General features: G+C 38.7%; 1 protein-coding gene across 3 annotated transcripts in view; it reads left to right on the top strand.

Moving 5' to 3' along the window:
- LOC122789074 (pulmonary surfactant-associated protein D-like) overlaps positions 1-20,460 on the top strand; it is a 360,624-nt gene that overhangs the window by 221,702 nt on the left and 118,462 nt on the right. For 2 of the 3 annotated variants that reach the window (XM_044056267.1, XM_044056268.1), the window contains exon 4: positions 16,307-16,390. The exons of the other annotated variant lie outside the window; for it this stretch is intronic. In XM_044056267.1, the coding sequence (XP_043912202.1) occupies positions 16,307-16,390 (84 nt within the window). The remainder of the gene's footprint in view (positions 1-16,306; positions 16,391-20,460) is intronic. 3 annotated transcript variants of the gene reach the window in all.

Here is a 20,460-nt window from a genome sequence, read left to right as displayed (position 1 = left end):
TATTGTTCACACAATCCCTCCCTACTGTAAAACTACAACACTGCATTGTTCACACATTTCCCTCTCTACTGTAAAACTACAATACTGTATTGTTCAGACATTTCCCTCTCTACTGTAAAACTGCAATACTGTATTGTTCACACATTTCCCTCTCTACTGTAAAACTGCAGCACTGTATTGTTCACACATTTCCCTCTCTACTGTAAAACTACAATACTGTATTGTTCACACATTTCCCTCTCTACTGTAAAACTACAATACTATATTGTTCACACATTTCCCTCTCTACTGCAAAACTACAATACTGTATTGTTCACACATTTCCCTCTCTACTGTAAAACTACAATATTGTATTGTTCACACATTTCCCTCTCTACTGTAAAACTACAATATTGTATTGTTCACACATTTCCCTCTCTACTGTAAAACTACAATACTGTATTGTTCACACATTTCTGTCTCTACTGTAAAACTACAATACTGTATTGTTCACACATTTCCCTCTCTACTGTAAAACTACAATACTGTATTGTTCACACATTTCCCTCTCTACTGTAAACTACAGTACTGTATTGTTCACACATTTCCCTCTCTACTGTAAAACTACAATACTGTATTGTTCACACATTTCCCTCCCTACTGTAAAACTACAATACTGTATTGTTCACACATTTCCCTCTCTACTGTAAAACTACAATACTGTATTGTTCACACATTTCCCTCTCTACTGTAAAACTGCAATACTGTATTGTTCACACATTTCCCTCTCTACTGTAAAACTGCAATACTGTATTGTTCACACATTTCCCTCCCTACTGTAAAACTACTATACTTTATTCTTCACACATTTCCCTCTCTACTGTAAAACCACAACACTGTATTGTTCACACATTTCCCTATCTACTGTAAAACTACAATACTGTATTGTTCACACATTTCTCTCTCAACTGCAAAACTACAATACTGTATTGTTCACACATTTCCCTCTCTACTGTAAACTACAGTACTGTATTGTTCACACATTTCCCTCTCTACTGTAAAACTACAATAATGTATTGTTCACACATTTCCCTCCCTACTGTAAAACTACAATACTGTATTGTTCACACATTTCCCTCTCTACTGTAAAACTACAATACTGTATTGTTCACACATTTCTGTCTCTACTGTAAAACTACAATACTGTTTTGTGCTCACATTTCTGTCTCTACTGTAAAACTACAGCACTGTATTGTTCACACATTTGACTCTCTACTGTAAAACTACAATACTGTATTGTTCACACATTTCCCTCTCTACTGTAAAACTACAATACTGTATTGTTCACACATTTCCCTCTCTACTGTAAAACTGCAATACTGTATTGTTCACACATTTCCCTCCCTACTGTAAAACTACAATACTGTATTGTTCACACATTTCCCTCACTACTGTAAAACTACAATACTGTATTGTTCACACATTTCCCTCTACTGCAAAACTACAATACTGTATTGTTCACACATTTCCCTCTCTACTGTAAAACTACAATACTGTATTGTTCACACATTTCCCTCTCTACTGTAAACTACAATACTGTGTTGTTCACACATTTCCCTCTCTACTGTAAAACTACAACACTGTATTGTTCACACATTCACTATTATCCCATGTCATCAGCTGTATTTGTGTTTGGCTTGCATACTTAAAATCTAACATTTTTATAACTAATATTATCTATTTTATTGTATCAGCTATGCTGTAATGTAGTATTCTGTACCATCACTGCTTCATTTCTGTATTTTGATTCTGTAGTTTTATAATGTTTTGTTTTATGGAGCTTTTTTCCCCTGGCCTCTACTGAAAACGGGCTCACCCTAGCCTACTAGACCTCCCAGTAAACTAATGCAAATGAATAAATTAAATAAATAAATAAAATAAATAGCTGAAATTGTTTTCTAAAAGACTTGATTTTGCCAAGATAGTACCTGGCTTGCAATCGTATGCCCATAGTATTCAAGTTTTTTTCCATGGTTCTGAGGGATAGCATAGAACCTAGGAGTCTGATGGCTTGAATCAAACTCTGAAACTTTTGTGTGTGAATGAGGGATCTGTTCTTGCAGTTGCACTGTCCTAAAAGCAGATCAAGAAGAGTTTACTCACCAAGAGAGATTCTAACTCAGATACTGATCTTCCAAATGTAGAGCAAAATAAAAATAATAGCTTCCTGTGTAAAGAACACTAAATGTGCTAGTAGTGCAGGTTCAAATGGAAATGTGGATAACTTTTCTAACAGAAAGTGAAGATCGCAGGGTAGGAGATATCCTTTAGCAAGATAAACTCTTGGAAAACTCTTATCAAAAATGTTTACTAAGAAAACATTAAGAAAAGGAAGGATCTATGGGCAGACAATCTGAAGTGACCTGAATATGTACTTCAACAAAGGAATATAAAGGTCAGCGGCTAGGAACGCACACATATATTTTGGCACCAGTGGTACAATCCCAAATTGAGCCCTGGAAATTTGATAAGCACCAGCTAGACAAATTTTGCTAATTTAAATAAAAGATTGCCTAGTAATAGGATTTACTGCTTTTACTACCTGCTGCACATTCTCAAAAAATAACTGCATAAAAGGTAAAAGAAACCAGTCAGGAAATGTAAAAATCATAAAGAGGGGATGTCAACTGCTTCTGTCTTATGTGAGTAGATCCAGATACTGGGGATACCTGGTAATTCCCTTGGCCAAATCCATAAAAGGAGAACAAAAATTTCCTAGGTCAAAAGCTGGGGGAGGGGGGTATGTCACCAAACATATTTTCTGGGGAATTCTTCTGAACATTCAGAATTGTCTTGAGTATCAGTGGAAAGGGAAGAATGCATTAGGTACACTCTCAGTAAAATGACATTTTTAGGCATTCTTTAGTTGCATCAGTAACTAAAAGGAAAGGTCCAGGTTTGTAGTGAACTGGTAGTTAATGATACCACATATACCAAGCTTGTGGACATTGCAAACCTGTCACCTGACAGGTTCTGTGAAAACTTCACTCCCCCTTTCCCCACCACACTTACCCCAAGAGATCCCTACCTCCTGTCCTCTACCCGGTATCTCTAAAGAACAGGTCGTAAACATCCTCTCTAACGTCAAAAACAAAGCATCCATAGGACCTGTTAACATCCTGGGCTGCATCCTACATGGGCTCAAACAAGAATTAACAACATTGGGTACTCTTTTCAATCATAGTCTAAGCACTGGCTTCATCACAGATGAATGGAAAAATGTATCCCCTTGTACAAAGATGGTGCTTCCACTGACCCTAGGAACTATAGACCTATTAGCCTGACTAGCCTTATCTGCAAGGCCATGGAAAGAATCCTTATGGACCTTAACAACAAAGACATTGGTAACCTCTAAACACTTGACCCTACTAAATTTGGATTTATCAAAGGGAGATCATATCTGTTAAACCTGGTGGACTTCTTTGAGACAGCCACAACAGCCATTGGTGAGGGAAAATCTGTGCATGCAGCCTACCGAGACTTAGCCAAAGCTTTTGATACTATTCCCCCACTCAGGCATCATTGACAAACTCACCCAGCTAGGTATCAACCCATATATCATTAGATGGGTCGCTAACTGGCTCACTGATAGAACCCATATAGTCAAAATAGGGGAATCCACCTCCAACAGCAGACCTGTAATCAGTAGTGTTCCACAGGGATCAGTTTCTGGGACCTCTACTGTTTGGTATCTATTTCTCTGAAGTGTAAACTGAAACTAAAGGTCTCTGGCTGACAAAGTTTGCTAATCTCCAAACCATGTTAACATCCTACAAGAGGGTCTTCCACAAACAAATGACTGGTGCCAAAGACATGGCCTTAAACTCAATTTAAAAAAATGTATTATCATCCCTTTCAGTAAGAGTGATGTATTTGCTAACTACCACATGAATAACAACACGTGAAGTACGCACTCAGTGGTGACAGACCTGGGCATACAGGTTGACAGCAACCTTACCTTTGATCACCATGTCTCCACAGTGGCAAGAAAGGCATTCTATACTGTTCATCTCATAAGTAAGGGCATTGCCTCCACAAAAAAGAAGTTATAACCTCCGAGTACTCTTCCCTCATCAGGCCAATAATTGAGTACAATGCCCCTTTTGGTATGTACCTTTCCAAGCACCTGCAGCAGTTGGAGAGACCACAAAGGCTCCTCACAAGGAAATGTCAAGGTCTTTAGCATCTGTCTTATAAGGATTGTCTGAAATCATTGTCACTTTATTCTGTTTCATACAGACTACTCAAAGGCAATATCTGCCTTGCATATAAGGCAAGTTTTGAGCCTGCTTTATTGGAAATGCTGCAGATCTGTAAGTCAAATGGTACACAGATTACTCACTCTAATGGCCTTAATCTGGTATGTGACATTAATAGAACATGCTGAGGGGACAGATTTGCATCCCAGAGGTTGCCACACCTTTGGAACAGACTTCTGTTTCATGTCAAGCAGAGCACCTCATGAGATCTCTTCAAATGCAATCTAGATGATTGGATGGATAACCATAAATTCCTCCCAGGGGTTCCACCTATATCCCTCTTGGATAGGGGTAGGAGGTGCTGATCATGGAAATAATGGTAAAACTTGGCTAGTCTTGTAAGGGGCCGAGGGTCATTAGCCTAGTAACCTCCTATGATCCTATGGATTGTCAATTTTGAAAAGGAGGCTAATAAATGTTATTAAGGTGTTCCACAGATCAATACCTGGAACCCCCCTTATTCAGCTGTGTATGTGAGGGTTTGTCCTGATTCAGCTTAAACTGTCTGTCACTAAGCTTTCTCAGACAGAAAGTAATGTACTTGGCCATTTACATAAAGCTGAAAAGCTACTGTCAAGCTATCATACCAAGCCTAAATTGGTGGAAAAGCATGGTGCCCCCTAGTTCATTGATGTGCATAAATCTGTGGTGTTAAACTAATATTACACAATTATGTGGATTAGCTAGTGTTAAAAAGGCATAGGCCTTGCACCTTTACCCTAAAGGGTACTGCTCTCCAAAGGAACTCTACAGTGCCAATGCAAATAGATTGATTTGGAAGTTGGGGAAAATAAAGGGAGATATGAAATTGCTTGTATTAATGGTCTCCACTTGTGCAATTCCATCATGCAGAGAATCAAACAATTATCTGAAAATCCAGATTGGTACAAATATATATCTACTTTTATTCAATTGTAAATATTTAATGCAGGCAGAAAATATATGCCCTTGAAGGCTGGCATCTTATTCTTACTGGTTATAGACAGAGAGAAATCACCTCTTTAAGAAGTTGTGAGAACTAGTTTTAATTAGCATTAGAGAAGTGGGTTCAAAGATTCCTTGGACACAAAGCCCTATCTCTGTATAAGTCAGATATACCTTTAGGTAACTTTTGTGAATAACTAGAAGAAGAATCTGAGCCGTTCTCAGAAAGCTCTCCACCTATACATGTCCAGTGCCATCCTCTAGAAAAATGTCATGTCCCAGAGCAATGGTTTTCCAGTTCCTGGACCAGACACTGGAAACAGCAGAAAAGGAAGTGTCTGAGTGCTGGTTCATCGTTACCATTAGGACTACACCAGAGGGAACTGGACAGCTACGTTTGTGGTCTGAGGAATAACAAATGGTCACTTCAGAGCCACCCACTCACAGGTGAGGCCCTAATGATGCCAAAGTAAAGACAAGGGTTTGAAGGCAAATTTATTTCATACCAGGAGCTGCGGATGTCAGACCAGCAGGAACAGGGTAAACAATCTGCTCTGACAAGGATGATGCATTCGATACAGATAGCAAGTCTGGTATGAGTCATACAGACAGTAAGTAAACTGATATTTACACAGGCAGTACTTACCCTTAAAGACCAGATGTGTAAAACACAGTTATGCACAAGCAGTACACTAGAGTCCTGTCAGAAACCGATTAAAGACACATTAGCTTGACAGAGGTATATGGGAGATAAGTTATCCCCACTAGTACAGTAATAACATCTGCCACATAAATGTGTAAGCATTCCACTTAACTCCTAACATAGTTCTTAGTGAGTGAAATTAATGTGAAGTAATAAATATCAGGTAAACTGTCCTGCATAAACACAAATGATTTTGCCCGATAATGCCCAAGCACTACATAAAAATCCTGTCAGAAACCCCTAATCAATAAAATTAGTCTGCCAGAATGAATGGCAGGTAAATCATTATTGCTTGGGCAAAAAACATATTCACCATAAATGCACAAGCACTACACTAAAATCCTGTCACAGTTCCAAGAAGTAAAACATTCAGTTATGTTTTCCCGCATAAGCACAAACAGCACATGATGAGTAATGTACAAGCACTACAGTAAAAACGGGGCAGAACAATAATATCATAATCTTTAGATATAAGAAACAGAGTGCCAAGGATTAGTCCAGATAAAATCACTTTAGCTAGCAGATCAGGATACTCTCTCTAATAACCTCCCTGTGGGAGGAGTAAAGACACCTTGTTGATTTTCATGAGTCAGCTGAAAATTTATAAGTAGGGAAATAGAAGCATTTGCATTCCCTGAAAGAATAAAAGGATAAATTAGGCGGATATATGATGGGTCAGATGCAGAAATTAAGGTGGAAAGGTTGCTTTCCAAGTTGTGCTTGAACAGAGGAGCCAGGCAGGGTGTCCTCTTTCCCCTTAGTTATTTGCTTTATATTTAAAGCCATTGGCAAAGAAATAAGTTATTTGCATTTATCTTCCTTGTTTTTTAGTTCTGAAAGAAAATAAGGGACTCAGAAATACAAGAATATAGCTGGTATGGTAATCAAGAAAAGTTAACTTTATTTGTAGATGATGTGAATTTGTACTCGATAAATCCAGAAAAAAAAAAGTCTCAGTGTGTTGTGGAATATTTTGAGACAGTTTCAACTCTTTTTCAGGATATAAAATTAATGAAGATAAAGCAAAGGCTATAGAGGTAAACTATGTACGCACACAGCAAAACCCATATTTATGTGGCCAGGATAAGATAAAGTATTTAGGTGTCTGAAATAAAAAAGATTCTCTTATGTTACCTAAGTGTATGTGAGAAGAGACTAAACAAGAAATAATAAAAAACTGAGAAACTGGAAGCCCTTGGTTATAGATATGAACAGTGTGATATTAGCAGTGAAAATGTTTTTACTCCCTTTAGTTTTAGATACAGATCAGGCATATTTTTATCAACCAGAAGAAAAGTTTTAGATAAAAATTAATAAAGAGTTGAAGGAATTTGTAATAAAATTCTGTATGAACAACTACTTTGTATCAGGCATAATATAGCAATAACCCACGCCTGGGTGTGGGTAATGCTGGATTTACCCACGGTTGGCGTGGTTTGGTCCTGAGGGTGAAGCCCGAGGGACCAAACAAAGACAACCGTGGGTAAATCCAGCATTACCCACACCCAGAAGTGGGTTATTGCTATTATACAATGACATTATTTAAGAAAAGAAATAATTACTTTTCTTAAATAATGGCATTGTATAATGCCTCTTTGCTGCCCTTCCGCAGCTGTCTGGTGTTCCGCGGCAGTTCTGATGTACTGCGCATGCCTACGCAGTACATCAGAGCTGTGGGCAAAAGCAACGGAGAACGCAAGATCTCCGTTGCTTTTTACTGTCTCGCTATGTTAAATGGGTTTAACATAGCGAGACAGCTTTAAAATAAGCAATGGAGATCTCAGTTGCTTATTTTAAAGCTGCCTCGCTATGTTAAACTCTTTTAACATAGTGAGACAGGTTTAAAAAAAAAGCAACGGAGATCGCAAGATCTCCGTTGCTTTACTGTGTCGCTATGTTAAAGGAGTTTAACATAGCGAGACAGCTTTAAAAAGCAAACGGAGATCTCCGTTGCTTTTTAAATCTGTGTCGCTATGTTAAACTCTTTTAACATAGCGAGATTAGTAGTTATACTAACGGAAAAGTCCGGGCGACGGACCTTTTCCGCTAGTATATTGAGGATTTAACGGCACGCTGGTTGGGCTGGCCAATCAGCGTGCACGTTTTAGAGTAGGCATTGTATAATAAGGGTTAAACTATCTTGTGTGCAAAGAAAGAATTTCTAAAAGAACTGTTTGACCTGCTTAAACAGGCTGACCATAAAAGAATGTGCAGATGTTAACCTGCAGTCCGAGAAAGAACAGCACTTGTAATTATCTTATGACCCTTGCATATTTCTGTCTTAACTGAAACTGACCCTTGCATATTTCTGTCTTAATTGAAATTCAGTGTCTGATAAACATCTTGTTGAGTATGTGTGTGTACGTGCAGAAGGGGCTATAAAACCCCCTGCAGTTTGTACAGAAGTTAGACTGCTGACATTCCACCATCGATGTGGCAGGTCTCCATGCATGTAAATAAAACTTTTATTTGCTTATCGAAATCGCTGTGTTTCTTCTGGTGAATGTTGGAGAAATAAGTGTTTTTCTTTTAACAGAATTTATTTGGGAGGGGGAGATGGCAAGTGTTAAGTGCAATAAATTAATCCTATACCAAACAAGGTTATTCAGGATTACATGATTTGAATGGATACTTCAGAGTTATGCACTTAAGGCAGTATTTTATAAGCCCTACTAATTATCCACTTTTTTTAACAGGAGCTTTTGTTCTAGATTCAACTAAAACCTTTACCAGAGCTGGTCTTTCACTTAAAACATCCTTGTTTCTTTATCTTGGCTTATACTCTGAGATTAATCCCTGGTAGGGAAAGCACAAGCAGAAGGTTATAAATTAAAGTGGACAGGGATGATGATGATGCTGAAATAGGGGCGAAGTCTGAGAAATAAGGAGTGGGATGCTTTTAAATGCAGACCCTCAAGGAGAATAACAATAGTCATAAAGAATATTGTATTAATAAAGCCGCAGAAAGTATCCCAAGAAGTAGCTGAAATGTCAATGGAGAAAGGAGGTTTGAAGGGGGTCCTGCCTTTATGTTGAAACAAAACATCGCTAACTGCATAAACATGCATCTGTTCAAATTGCAAGAAAGCAACAACATCAGGCAACTTATTGTTAAGACTTCTTGCATTGAGAAGAGACATGTTGATATAGTCTGATTTAGAGATGGAAATGGCTATATATTTATCTGCTATTTGGGATGTCCATTTGCTTGACTCTACATAAAAAAGGACTGTGAGGGCAGCAGGAACATTAGCCAGTCTACAAAAGTCATGGGATGAGAACCACAGGTCATTCTTTGCAAAACAAGTATTATTGTCAGTCATTTTAACATGTTGACAGAAACTAGGCATAGCAAATGACACAAACTACTAATCCAACTGTTGAAGCAAATCACTTTTTCTTTGTATATGTCATCATCATTTTCAAAATTTCATTGGATCACTGTGTCAGAGAACAATAATGTTAACATAGATGTAGGGGTGGATGGGTTATGGGAGGTAGATGTGGTCATGAGACATGCAGCTGAGTGGTTGGGCTAGTCACAGAGATAGCACCACCCACTGCAGTTGAGTCTGAAGATGACAACTGGACTCCCTGTGATGGGCTGCCATACATGGGCTAGCCTTCCCTAATCACATGGGATACACTGTGACTGATGCTCAACACAACCATATCAGCAAATGTGGATATTATTGCAGCTTCCACTGTTATTGTTGGGGTCAGTGTCACTGTGGTGCCCATCTGTGCTTTACACAACTTGTCACCATTATCAGGAATGTCCTTCCTAGTTATGCTTGGCCCTGTGCCCATGGGATTCACGAAGGCTGTCTAGTTGTGCTTGACCCATGCCCGTGGGATTCACGAAGGCTGTCTAGTTATGCTTGACCCATGCCCGTGGGATTCACGAAGGCTGTCTAGTTATGCTTGACCCATGCCCGTGGGATTCACGAAGGCTGTCTAGTTGTGCTTGGCCCATGCCCGTGGGATTCACGAAGGCTGTCTAGTTGTGCTTGGCCCTGTGCCCGTGGGATTCACGAAGGCTGTCTAGTTGTGCTTGGCCCTGTGCCCGTGGGATTCACGAAGGCTGTCTAGTTATGCTTGACCCACACCAGTGTGATCCATGAAGGCTGAGAAACAAAGAAAGAAAGAATTGTGATGACTGTGAAATATATATGAAAATTCCAACATTCTTGGCACCATACCTCTCAACCTCTTAGTGCAAGAAATCTGGACAAAGCCCAACAAAAATTGGGGAACAAAGGCCTAAAAATAGTGGTCAATTTTAAATATTGCTATTATAAACTTAAAAAGTTGCTAGAGTAACAGGATTTGTTTTAACATACATTTCCTGAAGGATTTGAAGAATGAACCTCAAATGTATGTCATTATTTAGTGATTCAATCCTCAGATCATCCCAGTGATTTTCCAGAAAAACACAGATTTTAAAAATCTGGACATCCTGCAAAAATCTGGACAGTTGAGAGGTATGCCTGTCACACAAACTAATACATCCCACAAGTCTACAAAGTTAAAGAACACATGCATACATTGTCATGCAAGTTGTGGTAAATCCATCCCTGTTGTGCCTAGAGGACAGACACATTGATGTTTATGATTGATAGAGCAAGGGCAGTAGTGAGACATATGGTACTGGCACATGAACATATAAACCTGGTGTGATCCAGACAGACAGGCACATGTGGCATCACCACTAGTCCTGACCCACACATCCAGGCCTCCTCCTTGTATAAGTATGTATGTTCAATCTTACCAGACCAGGTAAAAAAATGTGAGGGTGCTCTTGTAGGTGATGTTCTACCTGTAGCCATTCTGCACTTTGCAAAGGCAAGCAACGTGATCCATGCATGCAGGACTTACACTACTGTCAGGTTATGGCCACCCATAGCATTGACACCATGCACCAGGCCCTGACACTTTTTATTTATTTAACATTTGTTTACCAGGAAAGTCCGACTTGGACAGAGTCAATTTTCAGTGGATGCCCAGGGAGACATGCTCCAGACACATGGCTTTTTTAACATTGGAGGAAACCATAGCACCCAGAGGAAACCCACACAAACACATGGAGGGCATGCAGACTTCACACAGAAGGCATCCCAGCCAAGAATAGAACCAGAGAACCTCTTGCTGTGAGATGACAACACTAACTACTACACCACTGCACCATCCCCTTGACTCCAGAATTGTTTCTTACCCTTGTCCTTATCCAGCATCTGCCTGCTATTGGTGTGTAATGCATCTAGGATCAATCACCTCTTACTCTACTGGGTTGAACTTCTCCAGCCACTGCTGCTCCCTTGGTCACATTTCAGTACCTGCACTCATATGAGATGAGGTATGATTACTGCACATTTACAGACATGCTCCCTCTCCTCCACCATGGCCACTGTTTATGCTGCTGCTGCTGTGTATGTGAAATGTGATAGGCCTTTTATACAGCAGTGGCACAGATCAGGATACAACAGTATATCAAGTGGTGGCACTGTATGTACAACACAGTTTGCAACATGCAGGCTGTAGATCACAGAGACTGAGGCCTGAACTGTGGGCTGTGGCCCTTAGGACATTTTAGCAGACCATCAGCTGCTTATCTCTACAGCCTGCACCATTAACCAGGCCTGAATCACTTGCCCACACCCTTCCTTGCATCAGTCCCTTCTCAACCTCCAGTCTGTGCTACTACCCTCTCACATCCTGTACAGCAGTACTTAGCAATGTGGCTTCCAAAAGGTGGGCTGTGGACAGCCATGTCATGTCCATTGTACAGTATCATCCACCACCACCCTTGCAGCATCTGTCAGTCTTACTGTGGTTGCAACACCTTCCTCTGTACCAAACCAATACATATCTCTGATCCGTGTCTGCCCTATGCATGGCTGCTGTATGTCTGAACTCTGTTGCCATAACACCTGTCTACAGTTGGGTTGCCTTATATTCCGTAATTGTATAGTTTGCAGTTGCTTGCTGTAATACAGGCATCATCACAATGGTGACCACATGTCCTACTGCAATGACATGGGCCTTGTAATGCTTTTTTTGTGCAAATGTGGCAATACAGTGTGAATATTTCTGAATCTCACATAACCCAATGTGTTAACAGCCCTAATCTGTGCCACAAGGCCCATGCCTCCCTGAACACAAGTCAGTAGCTTATTCCTATTGAGTGTGTGGTCTATGGCATTTTGCTAAGCAAAGTTGTCTGGAAACTAATAATGGTTCATAGGTTGGTACTAGGCTATAGGTCCTAAATTTTATACAAGCCTAGCCATAACAATTCCCTGGCTATTTCTTCCCACAATATTTACTTCTCTGGACCCCTGTCTAGCAGGGTGACTGACGTGATCCCCGGGGTGAAATTCCTATCTCCCATCCAATCATCAAGGTTCCTTTTGAAGAGGGCCAAAGAGGCGTTCTGCTTGACATGTATGAGCAGTCTATGCCAGTGTCTGGGGAGTCTCTGGGTCAGGAACCTATCCCTCCAGCATGTTTTGTTCATTGTGATGACAAGGTTTAGATCCCTGGAGCATGTGGCTCTGAGGGATTGGGATTTCGTTAAGTGTAGCATGTCCATCAGGTCTGGGTTTGACATGGCCTTGTATGTTAAGCAGAGATCGCCTTTGAGTAGACGATATGCGACAGAGTATAGCTGGAGTTTTTTTAAATGGTCAGCATAGAGCATCTGCTTTAGGCCTGTGATTCTTTTAGTGAGGTATTTCTGCGGCCTTTCCAGTTGTTGCAGATGTCTTGAGAAGTACATACCAGATGGGGCATTGTATTCTATAATGGGTCTAATGAGGGATGAGTACAGTGGGACAATGACCTCCTTTTTTCTGGATGAAAAGCCCTTAGTGATGATGTATGCCACATAGAAGGATTTGCTGACTGTTGTGGCGATGTGGTTATCATAGGTGAGACCACTGTCCACCTGTGTCCCTAAGTCACTTATCACACTTTCGGTGTTTAGTGTACTGCCACCTATGTGATAATTCATGGGTACATGTTTTTTCTCAAAGGGGATAACTATACATTTCTTGGCATTAAGCTTGTGCCCATGGCTCTGGCTCCAAGCATCTGTTTCTATAAAGCCCTTTTGTAGAATATCCACATCATTTGGGGATTCAATAATGGCTCCCAGTTTGCAGTCATCTGTGAACTTTGTTAGCCAGAGTCCCTTAGTGTTGGCCTCTACTTCAGAGAAGTAGATGCCAAACAAGAGCGGTCCCAGGACTGAACGCTGAGGTTATTCCACTTGTCACTTGTCTGGAGATGGATTTGGAGTCGGCTATTTTTACAGTGTGGATTCTGTCAGTAAGCCAGTTGGCAACCCATTGAGCAACGTAAAGATTAATTCCCAGCTTAGTAAGTTGTCATGTTACGCAGCAATGCTTATCACATACTGTCAATACTGTCAATACTGTCAATGATAAGTTGCCATGAACCATATCGGCACATTTTCATCTGGTCATACTGTCAATGATAAGTTGCCATGAACCATATCGGCACATTTTCATCTGGTCATACCTGATTCACAGAAACCATTAATTTACAACAAGAAATGATCTGAGGATGAGCATCCCACACAAAATAAGTTCCCGCAAATTAGGGAATTTCCACTCAAAATTATTGAAATTCCTTGTAAGGAAAAGACACTTTGGGAAGTAAAAACATTTTAATAGATAAAATGCTTGGCAAATATTAGGAGAATTAACCTTCATGCATCAATGCATTGTGTAAAATGTGAAATACAAGAGGCAACTTTAACTGAATCAACGATCCAAACATAGGCTGTAACTTTGTAGCTAGATAATTGTAGTAGCATTTTCATTTCAGACCATCAAGAGCTAAAATAGCATTGCTTATAGGAAAAAGGTACTTTTTAGTCTGAAAGTAATATCAGTGAGATTGAACACTTTTAGAACTCCATTAAAGGAGGAGAGTGGATTAGACAACTATAATGTGCAGCTGTCCACAAAGTATGTATTAGTTACAGCTTTAAGGTTCACCATCTTAATTCTTTTTTTTTTGAGTGACATTGATAGATAAAGACAGTGGGTCTGTGTCAAAAGATCAAATGGACAGATGTCGAAACCCATATGGTCATGATCATATGATCGACACTTCAGTCCATTGAACCGTTTTGGCTGAGATTGTGTTACAATAGGGATTAGGAAATTTGCCCTTTTCCCCACTGTAGTGTGATCTCAGAATTGATATGCATATATAATTAGCAGGGTGTTTCTGTTGCATGTAGGTGTTGCTTGGGTTGTCTTTTTCAACAGACTGAATTCTCGCTCATACGGTCTCGACCATATGGGTTTCGATAATCTGTCCATTCAATCTTTTGACATAGACCCATGACACTAATGTCATCTTTTACTAGAATAAAAAGCACTGGGGACTGTAAGTTGGCCTGTCAAGTCACTCTGGGCAATGTAAATGGCACTGTGCAGTATCAATTTCTGATAACTTGATCCAGAAGTTGGGGATTCTGCAGTTAACAGCAGAATATGAAATTGCCCACGGTGTTGGGAAATGCCCACAACATCCACAAGGACTATGGTAGTCCTATGCTAAAAGTCAAATACTTTCCTAAAACTAGTAAACAAGGCTGCAACAGAGATAGTACTATTACCACCCTATCATTGTATATCATAAAACAATTTACATTGTCATTTTACCTCCTGTCTTTAACAAAACTCTGCTGTGTTTCAAGAAATTACCTTGGGTAAAATTGATCTAACCTTCTTAAAAAACTCTGGCAAAGATTTCGGTTTCAGATAGTAGGGGCATAAAAATAGACAATATTGGGCTGGAATTTACTGGAGAAGATAAACAAAGGAAATTTGATATTGGAATAAACAACTAGAGAGAAAACGGTAATAGACTGGGATGAGGCCAAGCAGAGGTTTTGACTACTGGTGAGGAACTGCTTTCCCTACTAGGGATTAATCTCAGAGTATAAGCCAAGATAAAGAAACAAGGATATTTTAAGTGAAAGACCAGCTCTGGTAAAGGTTTTAGTTGAATCTAGAGCAAAAGCTCCTGTTAAAAAGTGGATAATTAGTGGGGCTTATAAAATACTGCACGGTGACTATTAGAATTGATCAGAACAGGTTAGAAAAGATTGAGAAGAGAGACTGAAAAGACAACTGAGAAAGGAACAGTGGGAGGATATTTAAATGGCTCACAAGTATGTGACAATGTCCAGAAGGCTTAAATTTTTTACATGGAAGGTATGCTAATACCTCATGAAGAATTCAAAGAATATTTTCCTCAGGTAGGTATCAAATGCAGGATGTAATGAGAAAGACAGTGGTGACTAGGAAAAAGGTTTTTGGAGTGTAAAGAGCTGGTAGATTTTAAAATTTTCCTGTCAAAAATGTTGGTAAACAAATGGCTGTAACTAAGGAAATTATTTTCTTGAACTGGGGAGGAAGATCTGAACTGGCTACACAGTGTAAGGCTTTGCTATGTTTTTGGCTGCAAAAAAAAAAAAGCAATTACTGGAAAATCAAAATCAAAACCTAAACCAACTGTAACTGAAGCAATGAATGCTGTAAAGGAGATAAAAAATAGAGGTGTGATCTTTATAAAAGAGAAGGAGCAGATTACATAGAAGTAAATGAAATGTGGGGAACAATGCATGCAGAATAATGTTCAGGAGGAATAAGGTTTAAGGGAAAGCAGAAACTGAGCAATTCATGTAATACTGTCGTGAATAATAATTGTTAGAAATAAAACATGAAATGTATAGTGCATGAATATGTAAATATTAATATAGTTTCTTTTCTTTTCCTTTTTTTCTGTGTGTACCTATGTCATAAGTTGCAATTTAATAAAACAGTTTAAAAACAAAATTTTAAAAATCAGAGTACCATGCAGGAAAGGATGACCGCTATGAAACTCTGGTTAACATGATATGGTAGGACACTGAGATTTCTGCCTTATGTCACTGAGAGATAATGTCAGATTTGTTCAGGTTCATTGTTCCATCAATGTTATTGTAGGTTGTAGTCAGAGCACTCTATCATGTTAGTGTTACCTAAATGGCAACCAGTTATTGCAGTATAATATTTTTACAATAACTACATGCTCATTCAAAAGGATATAACTGTCTCTGATAGTGGAGAGCAGTGCAAACCGTTATCACTTTATCAACATCATCTCAGTGATATGGCAAGAAAAATAACCAGTAAATTGGTTTACATTAAAATAGTTGCTGGATCAAGCCAGTAATCAGAGAATGAATGAAAGAGTACTTCAGTACATTTCAAGAATTTTTGTGATGCATTTTTATATGCAGTTACTGTGCTACTCAAGTGTGAAATAAAGACTTCAGATATGGCTATTTTGCTTTCAGGAGCTCCTTGTGACGTGAGTCATGTAGCTGCTTTAGAAAAACAACTTGCCAACATGCAGAATATCTTATCTGTATGTCTAAAAGGTAAGAGTGTGGTAACTTTGATACTCATGTAATAAATTAAGTGTATCTCTTGGATAAATGTTGATCTATAGTTAAAGTATTTACCTTATAGACATAAGGTACAGGGTTTGATTCTAATCTTAGGTTATTTGCTAGGCTTAAAAAGGCCTTCAGGTCAGTTAACCTAATATTCAGCTATGAACATATGAACCTGTGAACTTAACATTAATAGAACTTGTTGGTGGGATAGATTTGTGTCCCAAAGACTCCCCCATCTGTGCAACAGACTCCTTCTCCATGTCAAGCAGAGTACCTGTCTAGCCCTCTTTAAGAGGAACCTTGACAACTGGATGGGAAACAAAAAATATACCCCTGGGATCCCACCTGTGTCCCTGCTGGGCAGAGGAAACACGTGCTGACTTTGCCAGAACATGGTCGAAATTCTCGGCTAGGCTTATAAAGGCCTTTGGGCCAATAGCCTAGTATCTTCCTAGAAACCTATGAACCTATGAACACATTCTTGATATTATAGTTTGTTAAATGTTAATAAGTGGAATGGAGCTACTGCTACTGACAAAAAGAACTCTTGATGATACAGCAAGTGGGTGTTGTTGTCTAAATGGGGTCCATATTACGATGTCAAACAATAACAAGAGCGAACACCCTTTTATCAAACACTAAAAGTTGAAAGCCCAAACACACGGAACAGTGATTATTTATCGTTTCTTATATATATATATATATATATATATATATACATATATCTATATATATATATATATATATATATATATATATATATATATATATATATATATATATATATATATATATATATATATATATCTTTATATCTATATCTATATATATATATATATATATATATATATATATATATATATATACACACACACACACACACACACACACACACACACACACACACACACACACACACACACACACACACACATTTCCTGCTAATATATCCCCAATATTCCCTGTTAATTATTTATATCTATCTATATATGTATGAATATATATGGCACCCCTTTACGTTACTGAAATTATACTTTATCAAATTTTAAACTGATGAGACAACTACGCAAAAAAAACACTATTGTGAAACTGTACTTTGCTGAAATTTGTTAAACCAAAATACTTAATGTGAAGCTGTTAGTCTAAGAACTATAAGTATACAGTGCTTATGTACCTTCTGGTACACAGTATCACTTCTACAACCTGGCAGATATGATGGCATTGTTGGAAATATTTACAACACTTGCTAGTCTGGAATGTTAGAGAATGTGTATTTCTGTGTTTTTTTTTTCAAATAGCTGTTGTTTCGGTGGTTCTGAAGTTCGGGAAACTAAACATTTGGTGTTACGCTGTTTCAGCATAGTCATCTTGTTTTTAAATTCAGTAAAGCGTATTTTCTGTAATGTAACATAGACATCTCTCTCTCTCTCTCTCTCGCTCTCTCTCTATATATATATATACACACACACATACAAACAAATGCACTTTCGTGGAATAAAAAAACAAACACTAACTAAAAAAGTAAAATAACACACTAAACAGTGTTATGCGGGGGGGGGGTCAAGATCCCCTGCAAACCCCATTTTAATATTCTCACTCCGAGATCATACTACAGTGGGGAAAAGGGAATATACCCTTACCCCCACTATACTACGATCTCAACAAAACTTTCCTTAATTGTACATCAGCAGTATACGTTGATGTACGACTAAGGAAACATGCAAACTGTATGTTTTCCTTTTTATTTGTTTACTATAGCGAAAGTGCATGTTCGACAAAATGCACTTTCGCTAAAGTAATTTCGACAAAGTATGGTTCGATGAACCATACTGTCGATAAATAAATAGGACCCATATGTACATATATATATATATATATATATATATATATATATATATATATATATATATATATATATATATATATATGGGGCTACTTTGATTTATTGAAGTTTCAAAACTTCGAAATCCATATGGCCAAGACCATATGATTGAAGTTTTGAAACTTTGAAAGTAAAATTAAAAAAAAATAAAACTAAAAGAAAAAAATAAGCAAAATAACGCTGCTGGATACTGCTGGTTATATAAAAGTATTTTAATACCAAAAAACCAAACGATACAAACTGGATGAGCGCTTTCGGGTTGTTACCCTTCCTCAGATAAAACACATTGTAGCATAAAACTTCTTTTAAAACAAACTCTATCCAATCAAAATCAATAAAAAACCCGCCTTTTACAAAGGGTGGGCTTAAGAGGAACTACATCATTCAATCCTGGAGCCCTATGTGCTGTCAATTCCAGGATCCATTTAGATTCAGCCAAATCTGTGTTCAATCTGATGTCGCCCCCCTTACAGGTGAGACTCAGGTTGACAATGACCCTAAACATGAACTTATGTGTAGGATTTTCTTTCACATGTCTGTAAAGTGCGTTACGTTCGTCCTTATTTCTGATATTAGACATATGCTGGAGAATCCTAGCCTTCAACATCTGGTTGGTCTTCCCCATATAGTAACTCAAGCACGAACAACACTCTGCAATATAGACTACGTCAGTAGTCCTACAATTGGCCCTGCCCTTAAACAAGTAAATGCTATGGTTATTGGGGTGTTGGAACTCTGCTCCTTTCTTGATGAGACAGCAGGCTTTGCAGGACCCACAGGCTGCGGTCCCTGCTTTTCCCATACGACTCCCACTGCCCATTACCTTCCTTTCCTTACATAACTGATCTTTTACATTTTTATTCCTCTTATAAACAAACTCAGGATGAGTCCCAACCATACCCCTTAGGCATTCATCACTCACTATGATGTTCCAATTTTTTCGTATGATGTCACATATCCCTCTTGCATCACTGCCATATGTGAGTGCCATCTTACGACGGGTCGGCCTGGTTACTCCCGTCCCTTTATTAGTGACTGTGGTGTTGCCTATTACATCTAACCAGGGCCTGTACTTCGTGCTTCTATATGGTTTGTTCTTATTTATAATTTTATCTACCAATTCCTCACTGTAGCCCCTATTCACAAAGCATTCACCAAGATGACCTATCTCCTTCTCAAACTGTTGATTGTCCTTACTCAATCTTGAGATCCTTCCTATCTGACCCTGCACCACATTGGAAAAGGTGTGTCTCGGATGCATACTATCAAATGATAGTAGGCTATTCCTCCAACATTCTTTCCTATATAACCTGGAACTAAAACCATCCCTCTTTTGTTCCAGGCACACATCCAGAAAATCTATGGTCTCTTTTGAGGTTGTTACACTAAACCTAAAAAAGGTGGTCGTAGTGTGTAAATAATCTATGAACATGTTTAATTCTCCTTCCGTGCCCTTCCACAAAATAAAAATATCATCTACAAAACGTAGGTATGTGAAAAGATTTTCCTTCCAGGCATGTTCATTGAACACAAACATCCTTTCCCAATGCGAAAGGACAAGATTAGCATAGGTATTGGCACAGGGGGTGCCCATGGCTATCCCCTGTGCTTGCCTATATATGCTATCTGTCCCTAGGAAAATGTTGTTCTCCAAAACCAGGGTTAATAGCTCAACAACCAAGGCTATCCTATCATGTGTGAGCCCTAGTGTGGTAAGTAATGTCCTTATAGCCCGTATACCATACTCATTGTTAATCACAGTGAACAGATTGTTCACATCCAAAGTAACCATTGTATAGTTCCCCACTAATTCCTCATGTTTAATGCCACCAATCAAAGTAAGGAAGTGTCCTGTATCTTTCAAAATATGTTTCACAGAGGCTACATACGGTCTAAGAGTCACCTCCAACCATATTGAAATGTTTTCAGTGACCCACCCCCTGCCTGATACTATTGGTCTAAGGGGTGGGTCAACTAAGCTCTTATGCACCTTAGGCAATGCCTTAAATACCGGTGTTGTAGGTTTATCAATGTGTAAAAACTCCAGTTGTTGGGGTGTAAGCAATAAGCGTTGTCCCAAACACTGCAATTTATTGTGGACCCTATCTATAATTCTTCTTACATCTATGGGATTAATGTGTTGATACGTCCCCGTATCCGACAAGAGTGT

Source organism: Protopterus annectens, chromosome 14.part0, assembly GCF_019279795.1.
Source record: "Protopterus annectens isolate FY-2018-M chromosome 14.part0, PAN1.0, whole genome shotgun sequence".
NCBI lineage: Eukaryota > Metazoa > Chordata > Ceratodontiformes > Protopteridae > Protopterus > Protopterus annectens.
The sequence above is the reverse complement of the archived record's forward strand: the minus strand, read 5'-3'. Positions and strand labels throughout refer to the sequence as shown.